Here is a 24,284-nt window from a genome sequence, read left to right as displayed (position 1 = left end):
CAGGGCAGCACCCACATTATTGCTTTACAAAAAGGAAGGGCAGGCACCGGGGCGTTTGCCAGGAAGAGTGTGAGAAGGAGCTTTGAGGTGGGAGAAACCGTCCCTGCCGAGACCCCTTAAAGAGGGACAGGAGCAGGCAGGGCTGTCCTGTCCACCCTGTGGGATGGGCAGGGCCAGGACAGCTGGCCAAGCAGGCCACTAGAAGCAAGGACTCATCCAAGAACACGCGGCAGCCAGCGGTCCCAGGAAGCCAAAGCTCCCAGCGCTGCAACCGGGACAGAGGTGGCCCGAGGACCTCTGCGGGAGCGCCCAGGGCAGCATCCCTCCCGCGCACGGAGCCCCTTTCCCCTTTAAGGGCGGTGCAAAGGTTGTCCGTGCCCTGGCCGGGGGCCGAGGGCGGCGCGGGAGTCGGCTTACCTGCTCCCCGCCGCGGGCGGGGCGGGCGGGGCGGAGCCGGGCGCCACCTGGGGACGGCGAGGCGGCGGCCGCTCCGGGGCGCGGGGGTCAGCCGGCCCGGAAGCCGGGAGAGCGGGCGGCAAACTTGGAGGAGTGACCTGGGCCGGGGGCGGAGTCGTGAGCCGAGGCTCGGCGCGGCCCAGGAAGCGGGCGCGCCGCCCCCCCATCCGGGCCCGGCTGCGGAGGCCGGCTGGCTGGCCGGGGCTGCGGCCTCGACCCCCGCCCGGCCCCGCGATGATGAGGAGGCAGCTGCACCGCATGCGGCAGCTGGCCCACACGGGCAGCCTGGGACGGTGAGTGTCACCCCTTCCAGCCCGCGCACTCCCAGGCTTGGGGACGGCGGGCGAGCGCCCTCCCACGCCACTCCTGCTGCTCCTGCGCCCCCTGGACGCCCCCCAGCCCGGGCAGAGCGGCCTTCGGACGGAGGGGTGCCCGCCTGGGTCAGAGGGGCTGCGGGGAATTGACCGAGGGCGCTGCGTTCGTTGCCTCCCTGGGTCTGGGATCCGCCGCCCTCCCTGGCTCACCTGTCCACTCTGGACCGCGGGGCCAGTTAACTACCTCTGGCTAATGGGTGGGGGAGGCGGAGGGTGGATTCGGGCCCCAGACCTTGGGGGAGGGGAGGAGAGGCAGGGTCTGGGGAGGAGGGGCCGTCCCCTCCTCCCACCCTAGGGCCTCTGCTTCCCCGTCTTGCTTCTGCTTTTCCCAGGCTCAGGTGGAAACGTCCCCGGACCCCCTCCCTTCCCGCCCCCAGCCCCTGAGCTGGTAGAGCAGAGGCCGGAAGTTTGGGGAGCCTCGGAGGGCCTGCCTTCTCTGCTCCTCTTCCCCAGCCCCGGAGTTCCCCATTCCGTGGGCCCAGGGGAGGGGACAGGGTGTGCAGGGACCTACCCCAGCCCCACACAGGCACAGATGCCGCGTGTGTCTGGGCAGCAGGCCACTCGCTCCGGGGCCTCAGCGTCCCCACGTGGCTGGGGCAGGGTCCTGGGGCCTGGTCAGCATCGCAGCCCCCTCCGGTCCAGTGTGCCTGACAGTCACAGCTCCCGCACTTCCGTTCCTGGGCCCAGCCTAGGCCCCCTCTTTCCGGGGCAGGCGGACAGTTTGCGGGGAGAGGCTTTGCCCCCCCCTCCCCCCCGTGTCCCACAGCTGGGCCCCCTTCAGTTTCACGGCCCACTTCTCACCCAGCCCTGGGTGGAGGAGGAAAAAGTCACTTATCCTATTCCCGCCCCATGGAATGTGCTCAGACTAGGATGAGGCGGTGGGGCAGGCCACCCAGGATGGCCCCACCAGGGAGGGGCACTAAAGCCTCTGGGGCCCAGGGGCCCTGTGGTGGGATCCTGGGGCTCGCAGGGGGTGCCTAACCCAGGCCAGCTCGGCACAAGCTGCCCCCCTCCCGCAGCACACCTGAGACGGAGACCGCAGAGTTCCTGGGCGAGGACCTGCTACAGGTACAGGCCTGGGCTGTGGCCCTCGGGAGGCAGGCCTGTGCAGGCTGCGGGCCAGCGGGCTGGAGGTACTCACTCCCAGGCTGCTGGCCTGAGGGCCCGGGGAGGAGGGATGAGCCAGTCAGCTCCTGTTCTGGGGGAGACAGCGGGGCAGGGAGGGAACACAGACACCCCCATGATCCACCGCCCCCATCTCCCTACCCCAGGTGGAGCAGCGGCTGGAGCCAGCCAAGAGAGCAGCCCACAATGTCCACAAACGGCTGCAAGCCTGTCTGCAGGGCCAGACTGGGGCAGACATGGACAAGCGGGTGGTGAGTGGGGGTCCCGGGGAGGAGGGGCCTGGGGAGGAGGCTAGGACCACTGGGGCCGAGGACCCCCTGCCAACCTGAGCCTCGGCACCAGTGGCCTGGAGACTGCTCGGACCCAGGGCCCCTGGGGACCCCACTCCTGAGACCCAGGCTTCCCCAGCCCCTTCTCGCCCCGCTCCCCCTGCCCCATCCCTGAGAGCCCAGGCCGGGCCTCTGGCCAGTCCACAGCAGAGCAGCCTCTCAGAGGGAAGATTCCGAGTGACTCCCCAGTATCAACCAGCAGGAGCATTTGTTGGCTGACTGCTGCCAGTCTCTTGCGAAGCTCCGACAAGGTCTCACTAGATCCCAGCAGCAGCCCTAGACGGGGTGCAGTTTTATAAATATGGACACAGAGTCTTTGAGTTATCTGCCCCGGGGCCCCTCAGCTAGCGAGCGCCCAAAGTGAGGTTTGGCCCTGGTCTCTCCTGTCCCGAAGCCGGGCGCTCTCTGAAACTCCAGGTGGGTGTGGGGCATGTTTTAGAGTCAGCAGCTCCTTGTGGTCAGTGGTGCCGGGGTCGTCGGGAGCTGCACATGGTTTGAGCGCAGCACTCCGCAGGGCCCAGGTCAGCCACACATTGTGCCCTGGGTCAGGAGAAAGGTCCACTCCAAAGCCAGCTCTTCCTTCCTTTCTCTGTCCAACTGTGTGACCATGGGCAAGTTCCCCGCCCTCTCTGTATTGTAGTTTCCTAGTCTATGGTGGGATCTGGTCATTTCTTTTTGCCCAATCAGGTGACTTCTGGGAAGGGAGAAAGAGGACCCCCCCTGGGTGAGGGCTGGGCACGATCACAGGGCGATGTCACCCCCTCTGTGCCTTGTCTCCTCTCCTGTGATATGACTGGCGCTCCTGAGTTCCTTCCTCCCTGCCCTGGGGGCTCACCCACGGCGGAGGGAGGGCGTCAGGCTCACAGCTCACCCCATCCTCCCTGCAGAAGAAACTTCCCCTCATGGCCCTCTCCACCACAATGGCCGAGAGCTTCAAGGAGCTGGACCCTGATTCCAGCATGGGGTGAGCATGGATGGGGGCCAGCCCTTACCCAGGGATGCCCAGAAGCCACCTGGGCTGCAGGGGGGAGGGCAATCCAGGTCAGCAAGGGCACCCACATTAAAAAGATGTCCAGGGCTGGGCCTGGTGGTGCACACTTGTAATCCCTGCACTTGGGAGGCAGAGACAGGAGGATCACGCAGGTTCAAAGCCAGCCATGCTGGCTTAAGAGATCCTGTTTCCAAATAAAAATATAAAAATAGGTCTGGGAGTGTAACCCTGAGGTAGAAGGGTTTCCAGGAACCCCAGTACCACCAAAAAAAAAAAAAAAAAAAAGATGTCCAGGGCTGGGCATGTTGGCGCACGCTTGTAATCCCAGCATTCAGGAGGCTGAGACTGGAGGATCATGGTTCACGGACAGTCAGCTACTTAGCGAGGCCCTTTGTAACACAGTGAGACCCTCTTTCAAAAATAAAAAGACTAGCTGGGCGTGGTGGCGCACACTTGTAATCCCAGCATCTGGGAGGCTGAGACTGGAGGATCGCAGTTCACGGACAGCCTCAGCTACTTAGTGAGGCCCTCGGCAACTCAGTGAGACCCTGTTTCAAAATAAAGAATAAAAAAAAAAAATTGGGCAGGGGTGTAGCCTGGAGGTCAAATGCCTCTGGGTTCCATCCCCAGACCCGCAGAAAATAAAATAAAATAAAATAAAATAAAATAAAATGACTGAAAAATAGGGCTGGGGGTATAGCTTGGCTGTACAATGCCCTGGGTTCCATCCCCCCCCCCAAAAAAAAAGACATCCAGCCCTGAGAGAGAAAGAGGAAGGGGCGGAGGGGCGACCCGCTGGGTGTCTGCAGGTGGGGGCGAGGGCTGCAGGACCCGGGCCCACCAGGCACTGTGTCCACAGGAAGGCCTTGGAGATGAGCTGCGTCATCCAGAACCAGCTGGCCCGCATCCTGGCTGAGTTCGAGATGACCCTGGAAAGGGACGTCCTGCAGCCACTCAGCAGGCTGAGCGAGGTGACCCAGACCCCTGCCCAGGCCCCAGCCCCCTCCTTCCCCTAAGCCCCCTCCCCCAGCCTCCTGATTCCCCTCCCCCGTGCCCGTCCCCAGGAGGAGCTGCCAGCCATCCTCAAGCACAAGAAAAGCCTGCAGAAGCTGGTATCTGACTGGAGCGCCCTCAAGAGCAGGTAGGAGCCGGGCAAGAAGGCGCATGCAGTACTTGGGAGGCTGAGACAGGGAATTGCAGGTTTGAGGCCAACCTCAGCAACTCAGCAAGCTCCTCCGGGACTTACTTAGCAAGAACCTGTCTCAGACTAAAAAATGAAGCTGGGCATGGCGGTGCACGCCTGTAATCTCAACACTTGGGATGCTGAGACAGGAGGATCACAGGTTTGAGGCCAGCCTCAACAACTTATCCAGGCCCTCAAAAAAAAAAATAAAAAAGGATGGAGGTATTGCTTAGAGGCAGAATGTTCCTGGGTTTAGTCCCTAGTACCAAAAAATAAAGGAATAAATAAGAAGGGCCTTGGAGGTAAAATACCCTGGGTTCAACCCCCAGTACCAAAAAATAAAAATAAAAATAGGAGCCCATGCCGAGGTTGGGCCACAGAAATGATCACAGAACCTTGAGGCCTTTGCCACTGCAGGGCCCACTAGGTGCAGGTATATATGTGCTGGTGATGCTAAAATCTAAAGTACCCACAATCCTCCAAAATCCCCCATGGCAGGAGAGAGACCCATGCTACACCCTAGAGCCAAGTGAGTGTAATCACCAAGCCTGCCACCAGGGGTCGCCGAAGAGCACTCTGGCCCAGGCCAAGGGATTTGTCTACAAATCCCAGACTCCTGAGTGGTCAGGTGTGTGGAGGGGACGCTTGGCTCTGGACCTGCAGTGGGGCCTGTGACCTCCCCACCTTGGGATTGTTCCCAGGCTCAGCCAGGCAGCCAAGAACTCAGGCAGCAGTCAAGGCCAGGGCGGCGGCCCAAACAATTACAGCCACACCACTGCAGCCACCAAGGTGGAGACGCTGAAAGAGGAGGAGGAGGAGCTGAAGAAGAAGGTGGAGCAGTGCAAGGTGAGGGCCCCCCGACGTGTGGCTGGTGGGGTGCCTCCCGTCCTGGCAGGAGGAAGCACGAGCTCAGAGAGGTGGCGTGACTCGCCCAAGGCCACACAGCTAGGAAGTAGTGGAGCCGGCTTTGAATCCAGGCCATCAGGTACCAGAAACTAGACTTGGCATTGCCTCAGAGCTGCTCTGTGTAGACCACAGAAGGAACACAGTCTGTTCACCGGGCTCTCGGTGTGTTTGCCGGGTGAATGAGCGAATGGTGTTTGCAGGGTGTTGAAGTCACCTTTTTCGTCGCTGTGACCAAAGTACCTGAGAAGAACAACTCAGAGGAAGAGACATTTTCGTGGTGGCTTCATAAGGGAGAGAGGTTCCATCCATAGTCAGCTTCAAGGTGGGAACAGGGCGGAGGCAGGCCCCAGAGAAAAGCCACTCAAATTGTGGCACCTGGAAGCAGACAGCGCCAAAGGAAGGGCCAGGACAGACCTAGTCCTCAAGGCACCCTCCCCAGGGGCCCGCCTCCTCCACCCGTGCCTCCCCTCTGAGCCCTGCTGAACGGAGACGGGCTCCAACACATGAGCTTTGGGGGACATATGACATCTGAACCATGATAAAAAAAACAAGTGAGGAATGGAGTGGGTGAATGAATGCATGCCTGAATGAAGGTTAAAAATGAAGGAATGGTTGCAGCCAGGTTCAGCGGCACCTGCCTGTAATTCCAGCTACGCAAGGGAGGATCATAAGAGCAAGGCAAACCTGGGCAACTTAGCAAGACCCTGTCTCAACATTAAAAGGGTCGGGTGTAGCTGAGTGGGAGAGCACTTGCCATGCATGCAGAAGGCCCTGGGGTCCAGCTCCAGTGAAAGAGAAAGGCAGGCGGGCACTGTTCCAAATATCTGGGGGCCCAGACACAAGGGCTAGAAGCCATAAAAACCCTCCAGAGTTCAAGGGGCTCCTGTGGGCTGGCCCTGAGTCCGGAGCTTGGCAGAGAGTAGATCTGCCTGGGACTCTCTGTGTGCAGCTGCGTGGCCTTGGGCAGGTCATTGTCCCCTCTGGACCTCGGTTTCCCCACTCGGCCCCCAGCCCCCACTGGTGTAAGCGCTCCCCTCTCTGTTCCCAAGGATGAGTACTTGGCCGACCTGTATCACTTCGCCACCAAGGAGGACTCCTATGCCAACTACTTCATTCATGTGAGTCCAAAGAGGGGTCCGGAGCCAGGGGTGGGTGCCAGAGCCCCCAGGCCCGTGTGGTGGTGGGGGTCTGCTCCAGAGAAGGCTCAGCTTCCTTCACTCCCCTGCGGTGTCCCTTTGTCCCCACAGCTCCTGGAGATTCAGGCGGATTACCATCGCAGGTCCCTGAGCTCCCTGGACACAGCCCTGACCGAGCTGAAGGAAAACCAGAGCCAAGCAGGTGGAGACGCGGCAGCCAAGCCCACAGCCCGGGCTGCTCTGCGCCCGCTAAGCAGCTCGCCCCTCATCCTGAAGGGCAGTAGGGAGCCATGGATGAGTTCTGACCAGGGGAGGGCCTGATTGGGTTGGTGTGGTGGATGGGATGGGGGGGGAGCTAGGGCCAGGAGTCTCCCCAAGGGTGAGAGGCTTGAGGACTCCGGGGATGCCCTGTCTGCCCTGGCCTGACAGCGCAGGGGTGGGAGGACCCCCGGCCTCTGACCTGTCTCATCCCTGCAGACTCCGACCCCTCGATGATGGCCGGCTCCTTCTCCAGGGTGTATGGGGTGTCCCTCAGAAGTCACCTGCAGGAGCTAGGCCGGGACATCGCCCTGCCCATCGAGGCCTGCGTGTTGATGCTGCTGTCCGAGGGCATGCAGGAAGAGGTGGGCAGGCTGGGCGGGGAGTCAGGACCTCGCGCCACCCACTCCAGGGTCAAGTGCCTCTGAGAAGGCGTGGCCTCCTCTTGCTAAACTGAAACTACCTCCCACGTCCCGACACCGTCGTGGCCCGGCACTGGCACCTGCCCTTGCACTCCTCACTCCACTTAATGACCCCACCGACCTCGGATGGAGCCCTCGTTGGCTCCATTTTGCAAGGAGGAGACAGAGGCGACCTGCCCAAGCCCCATGAGGAGGTGGCGTTGAAACGAGGGCGCCACTGTCACAGGCTGGCCCCATCTCGCCACTGCCCCTCGGTGTTGTTTGGGCACCAGACCCTTTTCTAACAGACTCATAAATGCAGGGCGTGGTGGCGCACGCCTGTAATCCCAGTACTTGGGAGGCTGAGACAGGAGGATAGCAGGTTCGAGGACAGCCTCAGCAAGTACTGAGGCTCTCCTCCACCGAGCGAGACCCTGTTAAGATAAATAAAATAGGGCTGCGGATGGAGGTCAAAGGTAGAATGCACCTGGGTTCAATCCCCAGTGCCAAAAAAAAACACCTAACAGACACTTAAGAGGAAAATGCCTCAACATTAAAGGCGCAGGCTTCCTGACAATCCTGCAGGACCTCCTTTCTCCCTTCCACTCCCAGCCACACTCCTATCTCCCTACAATTCCTACACATTCTAGGAAATAGGTACTTTAAGAGTCAAGAGGGATGCCGAGCGTGGTGGCTCATGCTTGTAATCCCAGCACTTGGGAGGCTGAGACAGGAGGATCGCACAGGTTCAAAGCCAGCCTCAGATACTTAGTGAGGCTCTCAGCAACTTAGTGAGACCCTGTTTCCAAATAAAGTATAAAATAGGTCTGGAATTCTAGTCTGGAGGTAGAAGGTCCCTGAGTTTTATCCCCAATACCCCCCACACACAAAAAGTCCAGGGTTTTTAGACATGCGGTCCTCTGCCGCCATGCCAGTGCGGACACTGAGGGCCAGCAGCCTGCCAAGCCACGAGCAAGCCAGGGACTCCCAGCCAGAGCGCCCTGCCTTGTTCTCACTCTGTGACCCCCATTTTCTCACTCGCCAGGGCCTCTTCCGGCTAGCCGCTGGGGCCTCAGTGCTGAAACGCCTCAAGCAGACAATGGCCTCCGACCCCCAGAGCCTGGAGGAGTTCTGCTCCGACCCCCATGCTGTGGCAGGTGCCTCATCCTCGGAGTCCTGGCTGGGACAGGGCGGGACACAACTTCCTGAATTAACCCCACGATGATCTGGTTTTAAGGCCTGGTGGTGCACACCTATAATCCCTTTTACTTGGCAGGTGGAGACTGGAGGATCACGGGTTCGAGGTCAGCCTCAGCAACTTAGCGAGGCCCTCAGCAACTTAGTGAGACCTCATTTGAAAGTAAAAAGTAGCACTCGTCTATAATCCCAGTACTTGGGAGGGTGAGATGGGAGGAGCGCAGGCTCAAGACCAGCCTCAGCAACTTAGTGAGGCTCTCAGCAACCTAGCGAGACCCTGTTTCAAAACAAAAATTAAAAGGGCTGTGGATGTAGCTCAAAGGCAGGATACCCTAGGTTCGATCCCTAGCACCACACACATGCAAAAAGACGTACGCGGTTTTCAATCCAGGGTTTGTGATGAACCTCCCGGAATCCATACATATCTTTCTGGGGACAGGATCACTAACCATTTAGTCAAAAGGGCCTGTGGCCCAAAGACCCTATCAGACCTGGATGTGTTAGTGTGGACAGGGCTGGCGGCTCCTCCCACCTGGAGAGAGCTGGGAACTGGGGGCGCAGAGAGGTGAGCTGGAGCCGCCTTTGACCTTCCCACTGCTCCTGCCTCAGGTGCCCTCAAGTCCTATCTCCGGGAGCTTCCGGAGCCCCTGATGACCTTTGACCTCTATGATGATTGGATGAGAGCCGCCAGGTGAGGACTGGGGGGCACTGGGAGAATGAAGAGGCGGCGGCTGCCCGGGGCTGGCTCACCTTCACTCTCCCTCCCCAGCCTGAAGGAGTCTGGGGCCCGGCTGGAGGCCCTCCGAAAAGTGTGCAGCCGCCTGCCCCCCGAGAACCTCGGCAACCTCAGGTGAGTCCAGCCTCATCAGCTGCTTCCCCGGAGCCAGAGCCCCACTGGGACTTAGGAGCCCTGGGTTTGGGTCTGGGCCTGCCAGCATGTCCTACGCATTATTTCTGAAAATACAAATTTGATGTTCTGGTCTTTTTTGTATGTGGTACCGGGGGTGGGACCCAGGGGCTTTCTACCTCCGGGCTATACTCCCACCAAAAAAAGAAAGAAAGAAAAAATGGGCAGGGGGTATAGCTCGGAGGTCGAATGCCTCTGGATTCCATCCCCAGACCTGCAAAAAAAAAAAAAAAAGTGGGTCAGCTGATTTACCTGTTAAAAGTTTGAAATCAGCAGGGCCAGGCATGGTGGTAATCCCAGGACTTGGGAGGCTGAGACAGGAGGATCGCAGGTTCAAAGCCAGCCTCAGCTACTTAAGCCCTCTGCAACGTAGTGAGATCCTGTTTCACAATAAAGTATAAAAAATTGGGCTGGGTGTGTAGCTCGGAGGTAGAATGCCCCTGGGTTCAACCCCTAGTATTGCAAACAAAAAACAAGCAAAAAACAGACAAAGTGGTGGCTGAGGAGGGAGGATCATGTGAGCCCAAGAGTTTGAGGCCAGCCCAGCAACAGAGTAAGACCCAGTCTCAAAAAAATGAAGACATGTAAAGCTGTCCTGTGTGATGTCTTCCCTGCTCTTCGGAAACCCTGGGCTGGGAAGTGCTCAGCCCTTCGGGGCGTCGGTGGGTGATGGTGGCCTAGTGCCCTCGCCCAAGCCGACCTCCTGGCCCAGGTACCTGATGAAGTTCCTGGCACGGCTGGCTGAGGAGCAGGAGGTGAACAGGATGACGCCCAGCAACATTGCCATCGTCCTGGGGCCTAACCTGCTGTGGCCACCTGAGAAAGAAGGGTGAGGGGCCATGGGAAGGGGGAGGTCACAGGGGCAGGCGGTCCCCTCCCCGGCCATCTGTTGCTTATTTCTCTGGGCCTCATTTTCCCCATCTGCAGAGTGGGTTGAGCAAGCAGCCTGCAGGGATCAAGGACTCCACGGGGTCTGGCAACAGGCACTCTGGGCAGTGGTGGTGATGGGTGCTTGGTGGCCTGGTGTGGGGCATGGAGCCCAAAGCTCCAATTCTAGCCTTACGCCCGACCCTCCGGTGGGCCCTGGGGAGTCACTCCCTGGACCTCCTCTTCCTCCTCTGTATATTGGGAGGAGATCACACACATCTTGAGGGGTTTTGCTTTGAGAATTAGGTAAGATGATGACTAGAGAAATGTTTTGTAAACTGTAAAGGGCTAGGATAGGTGGGAGCTTATCATTACCAGGATATAGATGGCACAAAGATCTCATCCCATGTGCTGAGTTCGATTGCTTGGTAAAGGCCCCCTGAATCTAAAAACTGTGAGGAAAGGGCCTGTGATTGACTAGTAATGTCTGTCACAGGTAAAGGATGGGAGAAACTGGCATGTGAGTGACACGTCATCAACAGTGGTCTTGAGCTCTTTGAGAACAGGGACTCAATGTGTTGATCATGGTGTACCCAGTTCCTGGCACAGGGCAGATCGTTGGGCTCATTAAAACATCGCCAAGCCAGGTGTGGTGACACACATCTGTCATCCTAGTGCTTGGGAGGCTGAGACAGGAGGATGGAAGATTTGAGGACAGCCTCAGCAAGCAGTGAGACTCTGTTCCAAAGTAAAAATAAAAAGGTCTAGGGGTGTAGGTCAGAGGTAGAATGTCCCTAGATTCAATCCCTATTGCCACACACACACAAACAAAAAAAAAAAAACCCAGCTTTGCCCAGTGGATGACTCATTCTGCCTTCTTTCTGTGCCAGGGACCAGGCCCAGCTGGATACGGCCTCTGCGTCTTCCATCCAGGTGGTGGGTGTGGTGGAGGCTCTGATTCAGCACGCAGACACCCTCTTCCCTGGAGGTGAGACTCCTGCCCGGGTGACACCCCACTGTCCCCTCCACCTGGCTGCGGGCTACCCAGTCCTACCCACGGTCCCTGGGAGCCCTGAACTCACCGCGAGTTCTGAAGGGAACCGCTCCTCCACTCCGGGCCTGTTTCTCTTCTGTGAAATGAGGTGACCCACCTGCCTTGTGGGACTGTCACCGAACGGGACAGCGGTCCTGACACACGGGCCGAGGCCGGAGGCTGGCCCGTAAAGGCTCTGACTGGAGACTTGCTCCTGCTGTTCGCAGACATCAGCTTCAACGTGTCGGGCCTCTTCTCGGCCCTCGCCCCCCAGGACCAGGGCGGCGACAGGCCGGCCTCTGAGGAGCGGCCACCTGCCCCTGTGCCCACCCCGGCTGGCAGCCTGGCCCCCACCCCGGGGGCTCCCAAGGAAAGGTGAGGCCTGAAGGCGCATGGCCCCTCCCGGCTCCACCTGGGGTGCCAGGTGATGGCATTATTGGTATTTTCAATGCCAAGGACCGGGCCGGGAGTTGGGAGTGGGTGGGCGTGACTCGGGCAGTGCCCTTCAAGTCCACGTGTGTCCCCTTGATGAGTGTGTGCTGTTACTAAGCACCTACGCTGCCCCGGGGGTTTAGGGAACTGGGAAGTGAGCACCTGACGGCTGGGTGTGGTGCGCACGCCTGTAATCCCAGCACTGGGGAGGCTGAGACTGGGGGGGGGTGAAGGTCGCTGGACCCCCTTGGCAGTGTCTCAAGACTCATTCTCAGCAACCTAGCAAGACCTTGTTTCCAAAAAATATATAAAATAAGCTGGGCATGGTCGTGCACGCCTGTAGCCCCAGTACTTGGGAGGCTGAGACAGGAGGATCGCAGGTTCACAGCCAGCCTCAGCCACTTAGTGAGGCCCTCCGCAACTTAGACCTTGTTTCAAACTAAAAAAAATAGGGTTCAATCCCCAGCACCAAAACAAAAACTTAACAACAACAATAATAATGATAATAATAGAGTTGAGTGTTTAGTTGCATGCAGAATGCCCCGGGTCCGATCTCCAGTACTGCTGAATAAATAAATAAAGCCCTCTGCTCTTCTCTCTGCTCCCTTCACCTGGAAGGCTTTGTGGCACCGTGTGCCCTCCACACCAAGCAGGTATTGGTCACTATCCCACAGACGGCGTGGCCCACCCATGCGTTTCCTCAGATGAAACAGACAAATGAACGCTGCCCTTCGAGCCGGGGTTCCAGGCCACAGGGTCACATGGCTGCCAGGGCTCCCTGCACACAAACCCTGACTCGTGCCAGAAACACCTTCCCGGGGACCCAGCCTGGGGGACTGGTCCTTGGCACAGCCCTAAGTGATGGAGAGCAAGTTGTAGAGGACCCAAACTCTACATACAGGTGGGAGATCCCCCGAAATTCAGGTGGAAGGGGGAGAAGCCTGACCTCACCCCTTCTTCCCTCATCAGGGCAGAGTCCGAAGTACCACCCAGACCAGCCTCCCCCAAGGTCAGCAGGAGCCCCCCGGAGATGGCTGCACCCGTGGAAGACGCGGCCCGGCGGAGTGAGTTGACTGTGGGCAGGAAGGGGACAGGCGGGCGGCCCCAGCCCAGCCCATCTACCTAGACCGCCAGGGACAGGGGTAGTTAGAAGCCCGGCTTTTGCCACCTGGCACTCTGGGCTCCGATTCCAGCTCTGTGACCTCGGGCAGGTGACATCACCTCTCTGGGCCTCAGTCTCCTGTGTGATGGAGCAGGGATCACACTTTCCTCCGAGGCTGTGTGGAGAATGGGCCAGGGCTCCAGCACAGGGAGAAGGGAGACTAGCTGATGTGGGCATGGGGGCGTCGGGCCTTCCAGAAGCCCAGAGATTGCAGAAGGTGAGGCTGGAGGTGATGGCTTCAGAGGGCAACGGAGGGGAAGAGGCAGGGCGGGTAGGAAGTCTGGCCCGAACCCCTCTGGTGCGCTAACCTATGAACGTGGCCGAACACCGAGAGTTGAGGCAGGGGTTTGGGTGGGGGTCCTCACCAGGGCGACAGACATCTGCCAGCCCTGTACTGCCGGGGTACACTGAACCCCTGGGAGTAGCTGGAGCAGCCTCAGGAGCTGTGGGGCCACCAGGGCCTTCCTGGAGGAGGGGGCTTCTGGCCATTTTCCTAAATGAGCAGAGAAAGGTGCTAGTTAGCTTAGAGAGAGCCAGCGAATCGCCCCAGGCCCCCGCTGATGGAGCCAGGGCCAGAGTCCAGAGCCCCTCGGCCGCCTCACGGGTCAGGACTTTGCAGTGGGAATTCTGGGAGGGGGTGGCTTCTGAGAGGAGGTAACCAAGACCCAGGTGTCACAGGGACAGGTGGCTTACATCAGTCTACAATGTGAACTGGGCACGGTGGCGCACACCAATGATCTCAGCTGCTCAGGAGGCTGAGGCAGTATTGCAAGTTCAAGGCCAGCCTGGGTGACTTAGCAAGACCTTGTCTCAAAAGATAAACGCCAGGCGTGGTGGCGCACGCTTATAATCCCAGTACTTGAGAGGCTGAGACAGGAGGATCACACAGGTTCGAAGCCAGCCTCAGCCACTTAGCGAGGCTCTCAGAAGCTTAGTGAAACCCTGTTCCCAAATACAAAATACAAATGGAGGCGGGCGTGGTGGCGCACGCTTGTAATCCCAGCGTGAGGGAGGCGGAGACCAGAGGATCAGCCTTAGCTATGTAGCGAGGCCCTTCACAACTCAGTGAGATCCTGTTTTCAAAAAATAAAAAGATGGAGCCGGGCATGGTGGCGCACGCTTGTCATCCCAGTGCTTGAGAGGCTGAGACAGGAGGATCGCAGAGGTTCAAAGCCAGCCTCAGCTACTTAGTGAGACCCTGTTTCTAAATAAAGTATTAAAAAATAGGTCTAGGATATAGCCCAGAGGTAGAAAAGCCCCTGGGTTCCATTCCCAGTACCACACACACACACAAAGAAGAGATTAAAATATATAAGGCTGGAGGTGTAGCTCAGAGGTAGAATGTCCCTGGTTTTCATCCCCAGTACCACTAAATAAATAAATAAATAAATAAATAAATAAATAAAAGGAACGGGGCATGGTGGCACACAACTGTAATCCCAATGCTCCTGAGACAGGAAGATCACAGGTTCAAAGATAGCCTGGGCAGTGGAGTGAGACTCTCACCCACCTAGGGAGACTCTGTTTAGAAAAATAAAGCTGGGTGTGGTGGCCCATGCTTATAATCCTAGTACTTGGGAAGCTGAGACAGGAGGATCGCAGGCCAGCCTCAGCTATGTATTGAGGCCCTCTACAACTTAGTGAGACCTTGTTTCAAGATAAGAATAAAATAGGGTTGAAGGGTTGGGGGTGTGGCTCAGAGGTGGAATGCTCCTGAGTTCTGTTCCTAGTACCGCAAACAAATAATTTTTAAAAAATAATAACAATGATAATCTGGGAAGTGGGACAGAGTAACTGGGTGGGCACAGAGGAGCTGCTCCAACCGAATCACCGCGGTGGGCTCTGAGGAGTGAGGTGCACGAAGAGAGACCTAGTGGAGAGGCCCCTGCACAAGGGACAGCAAACACAAAGGTCCTGTGGTAGGAGAGCTTGGTGCACGCACCCCGGGCGGGTCTCCTAACTGCGCTCCTCTCCTTCCTCCACAGCTAAGCGCCCCGCGCCAGCCCGGCCCACTGTGCCGCCCCCCCAGCTCTCCAGCGCCCGCTCCTCCCCTCCAGCCCCACCCCTGCCCCCCGGCTCTGTCAGCCCCGGGACCCCCCGGGCTCTGCCCCGCCGTCTGATGGGCAGCAGCCTCCGGGCCCCCGCGGTGCCACCCCCATTGCCCCCTGTTCCCCCTCAGCCTGCCCGACGCCAGAGCCGGCGTTCACCGGCCTCCCCCGGCTCACCCTCCCTCGGGCCAGCCTCCCCCAGCCAGGTCTCTACAAGCATGCGTGCACAGGTGGACCTGAGGGCGACCACAGAAGACGGAGGGGCCCCTGAGGCTGCAGGTGGAGTCCCCACTGTCCCCGCAGCGCCCCCCCAGCCCCGGCACAGGGGCCTTGCCTCGGACACCGACTGAGCAGGCAGCTCCTCCCCAACTAGCCCTCTGTGCCCTTCCTGCCCGCCCTGTCCTCCGGGACAGCCTGCCCCCCAAGTGCCTTGGTGCCCCCTGGGTTGGCCCCCACAGCCAGGAGGGCTCCCGACGCCCTCTGCTTCCTGTTTCCTTTCCAACCTGGGCTTGGGAACCCTCCCCAGCTCCCACTCTCTGGCAGGGTCCCGGGGAGCCACCAGAAGGAAGGACAGGCTTGCCTGATCCTATAGGACTTATTTTTCTCTTGCCAATGTTATTTTTTTTGTAAGGCTGGCAAATAAATTATTTTGGACAAAACTGGAGCAGCTGCCCAAATGATAGTTTTATTTTCTGTCCGCTTTCACAAAGGAGAAGAATGACATGTTCTTTGCCTCCTTTCTCCCTTCCAGTCTGAGCCGAAAACAGCGTTCTGAGGGCTTGCTCTGAGCTGCACACTGTGTTTCTCTGTGCTCGGTTTCCCGTTGACTCTTCTTCCAGGGAAGTAAATAGCCTCACCTCCTGCAGGCGAGCAGGCTGAGGCTGGGAAGAGGTGACGGCTGAGGTCACGCCAAGCAAGGCCTGCCTGGAGTGAGGACCTAGGCCTCGCTGATTCCAAAGCTGGGCTTGTTCTCCAGATCCTGAGCCGTTTCATCTGAGACAGTCTGACGGCCCTGCCACAGTGGTGGTGTGAGGCCCAAATGAGTCTCTGCTTAGAACTACCAAAGCCCCAGCATGGCACACAGAAGCCATTGCTACTGCACTTTCCCCACCCTGGGAGAGAAAAAGCAATCGAGGCTCCCAGGAGCAGGGCTGGATCCGTCCACGGCCTTCCTACAGCCGCCCTGGGCAGGTCTGCCTGTGTGGTGACCTGCAGGTCATGCTACCTGCATGGCTCAGGTCTACACCAGGAGCTTCTGGGAACAGACCAAGGTACAGTTAGGATCAAGTGTCCTTAGCCCGGCGTGGCGGCGCTCGCTTGTAATCCCAGTACTTGGGAGGCCGAGACACGAAGATCATAGGTTTGCAGCGGGCCTTGGCAACTTACTGAGGCCCTCTGCAATTTAGATCTTGTTGCAAAATAAAGAATAAAACAAGGCTGGAGGTGTGGCTCAGATGTTGAATACCCCTGGGTTTAATCCCCAGTACCACGATAAAATAAAATAGGTCTCGGTGTGTAGCTCCAAGGTAGAATGCCCCTGGGTTTAGTCCCCGGTACAAATTAATTAATTAACTGCTTAAATAAGATCCAAGCCGCTTATTGTATGTAAATTATACCTCATTAAGCTTCCCAGGGGACTCAGCACACAGTACAGCCAGCATGGAGCACCATTACCCTAAACCGGGGCTCAGCGCCCAGGAAGACGCGATGGCCTCTAGTCACAACACATTTCCCAGGATTCTAAGCTTAGAACTGGGGCGTCCACGGTTCAGGGGGCGCTGAGATGTGACCCAAAGACAGCTCTGTGGGCGGGTTTCCCCCCCTAGCAACCAGTCCTCGAAAGCTTCTGATTGGCTGAGGAGCGTTTGCGCTCCGCGTTTCCACTCAGGGCTCCTTATTAGTTCAAAAGAGCATCAGTCTCCGAGACTCCCACCCCTTTAAGAGACTAGAAAGAGTTGAAACTTGGCGGCGAGTGGGCCAGAAGAACACGGGGCGGGGCCAGCCGCCAGGCGAGATCCTCATTGGCCCGGTCTATTTGGGGGCGGCGTCACAGCCCCCCTCTCTCTCCGAGCTCGGTAGCTCGCGGCCCGTCTTCTCTCGGAGACTCGCGCTCCATTGGCCAGCGGCCAGCCTGGGGCCACGCCCCCCGGCCCTTCCCGCGCGCCGATTGGCCCCGCGGGCCGCGCCCGGGCGAGCGCGCCGTGCCCGCGGAGGGAGCGCGGCGCGTGCGTGCGTGCGTGCGTGCGGCCGGCCGGCTGCATGGCGCGCTGCGAGCAGCTGCGCGGCGCGGCCCTGCGCGACGTGCTGGGCCGGACGCAGGGCGTCCTGTTCGACTGCGACGGGGTGCTGTGGAACGGCGAGCGCGTGGTGCCGGGCGCCCCGGAGCTGCTGGCGCGGCTGGCGCGGGCCGGCAAGGCGGCGCTGTTCGTGAGCAACAACAGCCGGCGCGCGCGGCCCGAGCTGGCGCTGCGCTTCGCGCGCCTGGGCTTCGGCGGGCTGCGCGCCGAGCAGCTCTTCAGCTCCGCGCGGTGCGCCGCGCGCCTGCTGCGCCAGCGCCTGCCCGGGCCGCCGGGGCCGCCGGGCGCCGTGTTCGTGCTGGGCGGCGAGGGGCTGCGCGCCGAGCTGCGCGCCGCGGGGCTGCGCCTGGCCGGGGACCCCGCCGCCGCCGCCGCCCCGGGCGCGGCCCCGCGCGTGCGCGCCGTGCTGGTGGGCTACGACGAGCACTTCTCCTTCGCCAGGCTGAGCGAGGCGTGCGCGCACCTGCGCGACCCCGACTGCCTGCTGGTGGCCACCGACCGCGACCCCTGGCACCCGCTCAGCGACGGCAGCCGGACCCCGGGTGAGCGCGGGCGCCCTCGAGGGGCACCGGCGGCAGCTCGGGAAGCCGCCGTGGGCCCGGGTCTCCGCCCCCCGGGCGCCCGTCATTCTTAAAGCCCACCCACCGCGGGGGTGGGCTGGGGAGCCGCCAGGGAGGGTTGGTCCCCCCGTGGGAGGGGCGACGGGGCCGGGGTGTGAGCCCGGCAGGTGGAGTGTGACCCGGGGCCGGGGTGTGAGCCCGGCAGGTGGAGTGTGACCCGGGGCCGGGGTGTGAGCCCGGCAGGTGGAGTGTGACCCGGGGCCGGGGTGTGAGCCCGGCAGGTGGAGTGTGACCCGGGGCCGGGGCCGAGCTCGCCGGCTGTGCGAGCCGCTGGCTTACGTAACCCCAGGCGTCCGCCCGCGTGCAGCAGGGCGCGCTCACCCGGCCATCTCATCGTCAGAGGGGACGGTGGCGAGGGTGAGAGCCCGGCACACAGTAGGTGCTGTCGTGTGTTGCAGCCAGAGCCCTCCCAAGTCCGAGGCTCTTCATGAAGCACCTTGTTGATGTCTGTTCTTACGTTTTCCAAATGACTCGAGAGATGGGAGGAGTATTGCTCCGTTTCTCAGTTAGAGAAACTGAGGCCACGAGAGGGGAAGTGCGCCGCCCGCGCGGGGGCACGCAGCGAGGCCGAACTTGACCCCTGTGACACACACTCCCACCCGCAGCTCCTCACTGCAGTGTTCAGCCCTGCAGGGGGGCAGGACAGATGGAGGCTGGCAGGCAGTGGTGAGTGTGTATACACAGGTTAATACCTCACTCGGTAGGCCAGGGACGTGGACAGATGGCCGTCACTCCCTCTGTTGGCCCTTGACCCAGTCAGTCATCGATACCAAACCCTGGGGGGGCGGGGGGTATTGAGGAAGGTGAGACAGGCGCCTTGTGGTGATGGGTGGCGAGGAGGGCTTCCTGGAGGAGGCATGCTACAGGGCAGGGTGGCAGTGACTGAGGAGACGGACACAGCGCCATGGTGGGTGGCAGGAAGGGTCTGGTTCTGGTTCTCTCCTGCCTCTGCCTCAGGCCTGCTTGCCACTGGCCACATCAGCCTCAGGGTCCTGTAAATCTGAGGGAGCTGTGGTGAGGGCTCACAGGGCAGCAGCCCCTGCCTGCCATTGGCCACCCTGTGAGGTCAGGGGTCCAGGGGTCAGGAAGGGAGGTGTGAGGAGCTGGGGAAGAGCTGCCTATGCCTTCCTCACAGGCCTCTGTGAACCCAGACCCCTCGTGGTCTAGGTGTCCACCTGGCTGTGCCATGCGCCCTGCTGGTCACTCCCACCGCCTGGAGGGGGAGGCAGAGGTGTAACAAACAGCACTGAGGTCATGTTTGTGCGCCACTAAATGATGGGACTTCGGAGCAGAGTGGTGTGAAACGTTAACGGAGGCCTCCATTATGCGTAAAATCTGAAGTAATGTGTATCTCTCGCCCCCGGTTTCCCCTTTCCCAACCCCATGGGCCTCCTAACTTTTTTGTGTTTTTGTTCCTGGGTTTGTGTGTGTGTGTGATAGGAAGGATTAGACCCAAAGGTGCTTTTCCACTGAGCTACATCCCCAGCCCTTTTTATTTTGAAACAGGGTCTTGCTAAGATGCCCAGGCTGGCCTTGCATTTGAGGTCCTTACCTCACACCTTACAGGTGTGCGCCACCATTCCTGGCCTGAATTGTGTATGCCTTGTTGCCACGTGGTAGCCATTTGAACTGGCAAATAGAAATGCTCCCTGTCTTAGGAATCTGTGGTCAGCATAGCACGCAGCATCCTTGGACTATGGAAAGTGAGTTAGTGGAATGCCGTGGTCCAAGAGGCAGCGATGGTCACGGACTCCCCCGCTGGGGTGTGGCCCCCCAGTGGGACCTTCACTGTGTTGACTACTCTCTTCAGTGTCTGGTGTAGTGGGTGTCAGTAAACCTGTAGCTGGATGAACCAAGTGGGACATAGGGCCCCCAGAGTGGTCGGCTCAGTCCTGACAGGAAAGGGGCTGACAGAGTTGAGACCATTCATGGGCTGAGAAAAACATTTTGGGGTGACTCAGTGTGGTCCTTCATCCTGGAAAGCATCTTCACCCAGGGAGGCAAATGACTTTGTACCCAGTTCGTAAGAAAACAAGCAGGCTGGGGGTGTATCTCGGTGGTGGAGCAGAGCTTAGCCTGTGAGAGTCCCTGGGTTCAATTCCTAGCAGCACCACCACCACCCCAAAAAAGGAAAGCTGGCAGCAAGGTCTGGGACAGATGTGAAGATGTGAGGGAGACCCTTATATGGTACTGCTCCGGGCCAGCCCGGAGGCCTGGGTCCAGCCTACCTCTGTCCTCATCTTATCTCATCAGGCAAGTTCTTTCTTGTCTGAGGGCCATAGGGCTAAGGATTCTTGCTGTCTCCACTTCTCCCTTTTCTATGCCTTTGGCTCAACTAAATGGAGTATTGTTGGCTCTTGAGAAGGGAGAGAGGAGGCCCAGAGTGTCTGAGCTCAGGCCACCTGAGAAATGTTTACTAGCTGGAGAGCCTTGCTTTCTGCCCTGGCTGATGCAGTGTAAACACTCCCACTATGAATGATTGGTCCTGGGGATTGAACCCAGGGGCGTTCTGCCTCTGAGCTGTACCCACACCCTTTTCTTTCTTTTCTTTTCTCTTTTCTTTCTCTTTTTTATTTGGAAACTGTATTTGTATCTTGCTAAGTTGCTGGGGTTGGCCTAGACTCTGATCCTCCTGTCTCAGCCTCTCAAGTACTGGGATTACAGACCTGCGCCACCACGCCTGGTGCTGTGGATGATTTGGAACTATTAGCATGAGGTTCTTTAATGTGGAGATGGAAAAAGATGTGCAGAGGTACAGCTTCGTGCGGTCTGTACACCATCACCGGTATATATAACTTTAAGAGCAGAAATAGTAGTAAAATGTGGTACAGTGAGCTGAGTAGGCGTGGTGGCACAAGCCAGGAATTCCAGTACTTGGGAGGCTGAGACTGGAAGATTGCAGGTTTAAGGCCAATCTCAGCAACTTAGACTCTCAGCAACCTTATGAGACCCCATTTTAAACGAAAAAGTAAGCTAGGCGTGGTGGCGCATGCTTGTAATCCCAGCATTCCAGAGGCTGAGACCAGAGGATCGGGATTCAAGGACAGCCTCAGATATTTAGTGAGACCCTGTTTCAAAATAAAGAATAAAAAAAATTAGGGCAGGGGTATAGCTCGGAGGTTGAATGACCCTGAGTTCCATCTCCAGACCCGCAAGAACCAACCAACCAAAAAAAAAAAAAAGAAAGAAAGAAAGAAAGAAAGAAAGAAAGAAAGAAAGAAAGAAAGAAAGAAAAGGCTGAGGGTGTATCTTGTACTTTGGAGGAAGAATGCCTCCGGGTTCAATCCCCAGTCTCACACAACACAGAAAAAATGTGGTACAGTGAACCAGGCACAATGGCACAAGCTGTAATCACAGCTACTCAGAGGCTGAGGCAGAAGGATCTCAAATTCAAACCCACCCTCAGCAACCTAATGAAACCCTGTGAAAATAAAAAGGGCTGGGGGTGTGGCCCCGGGATAGAGAGCCCCAGACCCGCCAAAAAAAAAAACGTGTGTGCCACTGCAGCCAGTTTACTCACTGACTTTTAATTTGTTGTTGTTGTTGTTGTTGTTGTTGTTGTTTGTTTTGTTTTACAGGTCTGGGGATGGAACCAAGGGGCATTCAACCTCCAAGCTACACCCCCTGCCATATATCCATATATATATATATATATATATATTTTTTTTTTTTTTTTTTGGTGGTACTGGGGTTCCTGGAAACCCTTCTACCTCTGGGCTACACTCCCAGACCTATTTTATATTTTATTTGGAAACAGGGTCTCTTAAGCCAGCAAGGCTGACTTCAAACCTGCACGATTTCCTATCTCAGCCTCCCAAGCACGGGGATTACAAGTGTGCGCCACCACGCCCGGCCTTACTCTTTCTTTTGAAACAGGGTCTCACTAAGTTGCGGGGGCCTCACTAAGTAGCTGAGGCTGTCTGCGAACTGCAGTCCTCCAGTCTTAGCCTCCCGAATGCTGGGGTTACAAGCGTGCACCATCATGCCCAGCTCTAAATTGACTTTTAATTGTAGCTCCTTTTAACAATCAGCTCACGGGATTTCTGATTAAATGAAGTAGTCCAAATTCCCAAGCCAGCCCAGCTGAGCAATGGGTCAGACCCTCCTGATTGCAAGCCCTTTTGCTGCCCTTCAGGGAGCTGTGTGACCCTGGGCAAGTCCCTAGATATCACTGCGCCTCTGCTTTCTCTTCTGTAGAATGGGCTTCGCAGTGGTGGTGGTCATCATCCAGTCAGGGATATCAGTGTGACGGCAGAATGTTCTGGAACAAAGACAAGCCTGTGGGACAGGCACTGGGGCCTCATTGTGTGAGACAGGATGGTGCCAAGATAGTGCCGAGCTGGGAGACAGGCCTGTCCTTTTCTAAACAGTCCACCTATTGTTAGATGCCTGGGCCGGTTCACGGTTTTGCTTCTGATAGTTACTGTAGCCGCACATATCTCAAGCTTGTAGTTCTCTGGTTCAGTTGGAATTCTCTTGTGATCACTTTCCCTGCAGAGGCCGACTGGGTCAGAGGTGCGAACATTCTCTGCCCGCTGCTTTCCAGTCTGGCTGTGTCAGTTTGGACGCCAGGAGCCTGGCTTCTTGCAGCAGTAACTACGCCTGCTGTTAAGTGTTTTTATTTACAAAGCTCACGGTGCCCCTTTGTGCGCAGTATTTCTTGAACCCCATGTTGCAGCAAGTCCAGGGGAATTCAGAGAGGTTGAGTGACTTGCACAAAGACACACCGTTGCCAGGCTGAAGTAGGGGGCCCAGGCAGGACTGATTAGTCAGCCTGGTTTATATGTAGAGGCTCGGCGAGGCCTTACAACACCCATGGAGGATAGTGCCATGTCCCCATATCAGAGATGGGGAAACTGAGGCAAAAGGACGTTAACTAGCCTGTCCAAGAATGGTGGTGCTGGAGTCTGAGCACGGGCATCTGGCTGCAGGGTTCTGTACCTTCAACGCCTGGAAGCAGGGCTGCGGCTCCTGGCAGTGCCGCCTTCCCAGACCAAGCTGCCTCCCCGGAATCCCAGGCCCGATGCCCTTGGTGCCACCTCCCCACCCTCCTGCTGACCTGGTCTCCTGTCTCCACAGGCACCGGGAGCCTGGCCGCTGCAGTAGAGACGGCCTCAGGACGCCAGGCCCTGGTGGTGGGCAAGCCCAGCCCCTACATGTTTGAATGCATCACAGAGCACTTCAGCGTAGACCCTGCCCGCACGCTCATGGTGGGCGACCGCCTGGAGACCGACATCCTCTTCGGCCACCGCTGCGGCATGACCACCGTGCTCACGCTCACCGGCGTTTCCCGCCTGGAGGAGGCCCAGGCCTACTTGGCGGCCGGCCAGCACGACCTCGTGCCCCATTACTACGTGGAGAGCATCGCGGACTTGATGGCGGGGTTGGACGACTGAGCCCACCCCCCGGCCCTGGAGGCAGAGGTGATGGGCGTGGGGCTTGAGCTCCCTTGAGCGCCAGGCGCTCCCCCGTCCACTTCTTCACCTGGTCATCTGGCCTGGGATAGGTCTGCAGGCCCCTGTGCCTGCTTTCAGCGGTGGCTGGGCACACTGCTGTTCCAGAAGTCACCCCTACAGCTTGAAGGTTTGACCTGGCCTGGCCAGTCACTTCCCCTCATTAAAATATGGGCCCTGGTGCCAGCTAAAGATCCCCCCAGCTCTGAACACTTACCCTCTCCCCCTGCCCAGGGCTCTGGAGTCCTGGGTGACCAGAACCCACTGTCCTGAGAGGACCAATCTGAAGGCCAAGTGATAGTGACTCATGGTCCTAGGTGGACCACGTAGGACCCTAAAGAACAGTGGCCCTTGCATGTCCCGGAGCCCGAGTGCCAATCAGAAGGTCACGTGACGACCCGTGCACGTCCTAGGTCCTGGGTGGACCTGTCGGGACACCAAGTGGTAATGACTCTGATCTCTTAGATTCAGAATAGAATGATCCAGAAGTCCAAGAGACAGTGGCCTCTGGACAATCTGGGTCTGACTGGACCATCCAGAGGTCCAGATTGGGGCCAAGTTTGAAGACACCCCTTCCTGGTCACAGGACCTGTCCAGTGTTGATGGAGGCCACAGCTTGGCAGGAGGCTTTTGTGTCCGCCATGTGGTCAGTGTTTGCTATGCCACCCCCCCACTCCCGGTTATTTATTTATTTATTGTGTGCCAGTGCCAGTTTGGTGAGGCCGCTCTCCATGCCGCCTCCGCCTCGTCGTAACCAGTCCTGTACTTAATAAAGTTCCAGTGTGGGAGTGTTCCCGTGTGTATGTGTCTGTGGCTGGGGAGTGGGGTAGCAGGAGCCTGTGCTCCCTGGAACCGACCCAGCCTTGACCGTCCCTGCACAGAACAACCAGTCCAGTCCCAGAGTGTTCTGTGCGCGGTAGTGCCTTGACCCAGTCACACTTTAAACATGCTGAGTCTTCTTTTGGTGGTCCTAGGAATCAAACCGAGGGCCTTGCACATGCTAGGCCGGCACTCTACCAAGTACCATACCCTAGGCCCGCTGTGTATGGGGTGGGGGTTACTGGGTATTGAATCAGGGGCATTGTACCTCTGGGCTACGCCCCCCATCC

The 24,284-nt window shown here is 58.4% G+C and overlaps 2 protein-coding genes across 2 annotated transcripts; both read left to right on the top strand.

Moving 5' to 3' along the window:
• Window positions 1-690: 690 nt before the first annotated feature.
• On the top strand, window positions 691-15,155 carry SH3BP1 (SH3 domain binding protein 1; the record flags this gene model as incomplete). The annotated part of the gene is made up of 18 exons (XM_080705296.1): window positions 691-749; window positions 1,850-1,898; window positions 2,102-2,206; window positions 3,172-3,248; window positions 4,135-4,246; window positions 4,340-4,416; window positions 5,160-5,304; window positions 6,414-6,482; window positions 6,612-6,702; window positions 6,978-7,123; window positions 8,205-8,316; window positions 8,966-9,047; window positions 9,126-9,206; window positions 9,976-10,092; window positions 11,021-11,118; window positions 11,391-11,538; window positions 12,565-12,659; window positions 14,743-15,155. 18 exons carry the CDS (start codon window positions 691-693, stop codon window positions 15,153-15,155), a joined length of 2,076 nt encoding a protein of 691 aa, XP_080561422.1.
• Window positions 15,156-17,064: 1,909 nt separating this feature from the next.
• On the top strand, window positions 17,065-23,118 carry PDXP (pyridoxal phosphatase; the record flags this gene model as incomplete). Its single annotated transcript, XM_080706019.1, has 2 exons — window positions 17,065-17,644; window positions 22,802-23,118. 2 exons carry the CDS (start codon window positions 17,065-17,067, stop codon window positions 23,116-23,118), a joined length of 897 nt encoding a protein of 298 aa, XP_080562145.1.
• Between the last annotated feature and the right edge of the window lie 1,166 nt (window positions 23,119-24,284).

The sequence above is a fragment of the Muscardinus avellanarius genome (genome assembly GCF_963383645.1).
Source record: "Muscardinus avellanarius genome assembly, chromosome: 11".
In the NCBI taxonomy this organism is placed as follows: Eukaryota; Metazoa; Chordata; class Mammalia; order Rodentia; family Gliridae; genus Muscardinus; species Muscardinus avellanarius.
The sequence above is the reverse complement of the archived record's forward strand: the minus strand, read 5'-3'. Positions and strand labels throughout refer to the sequence as shown.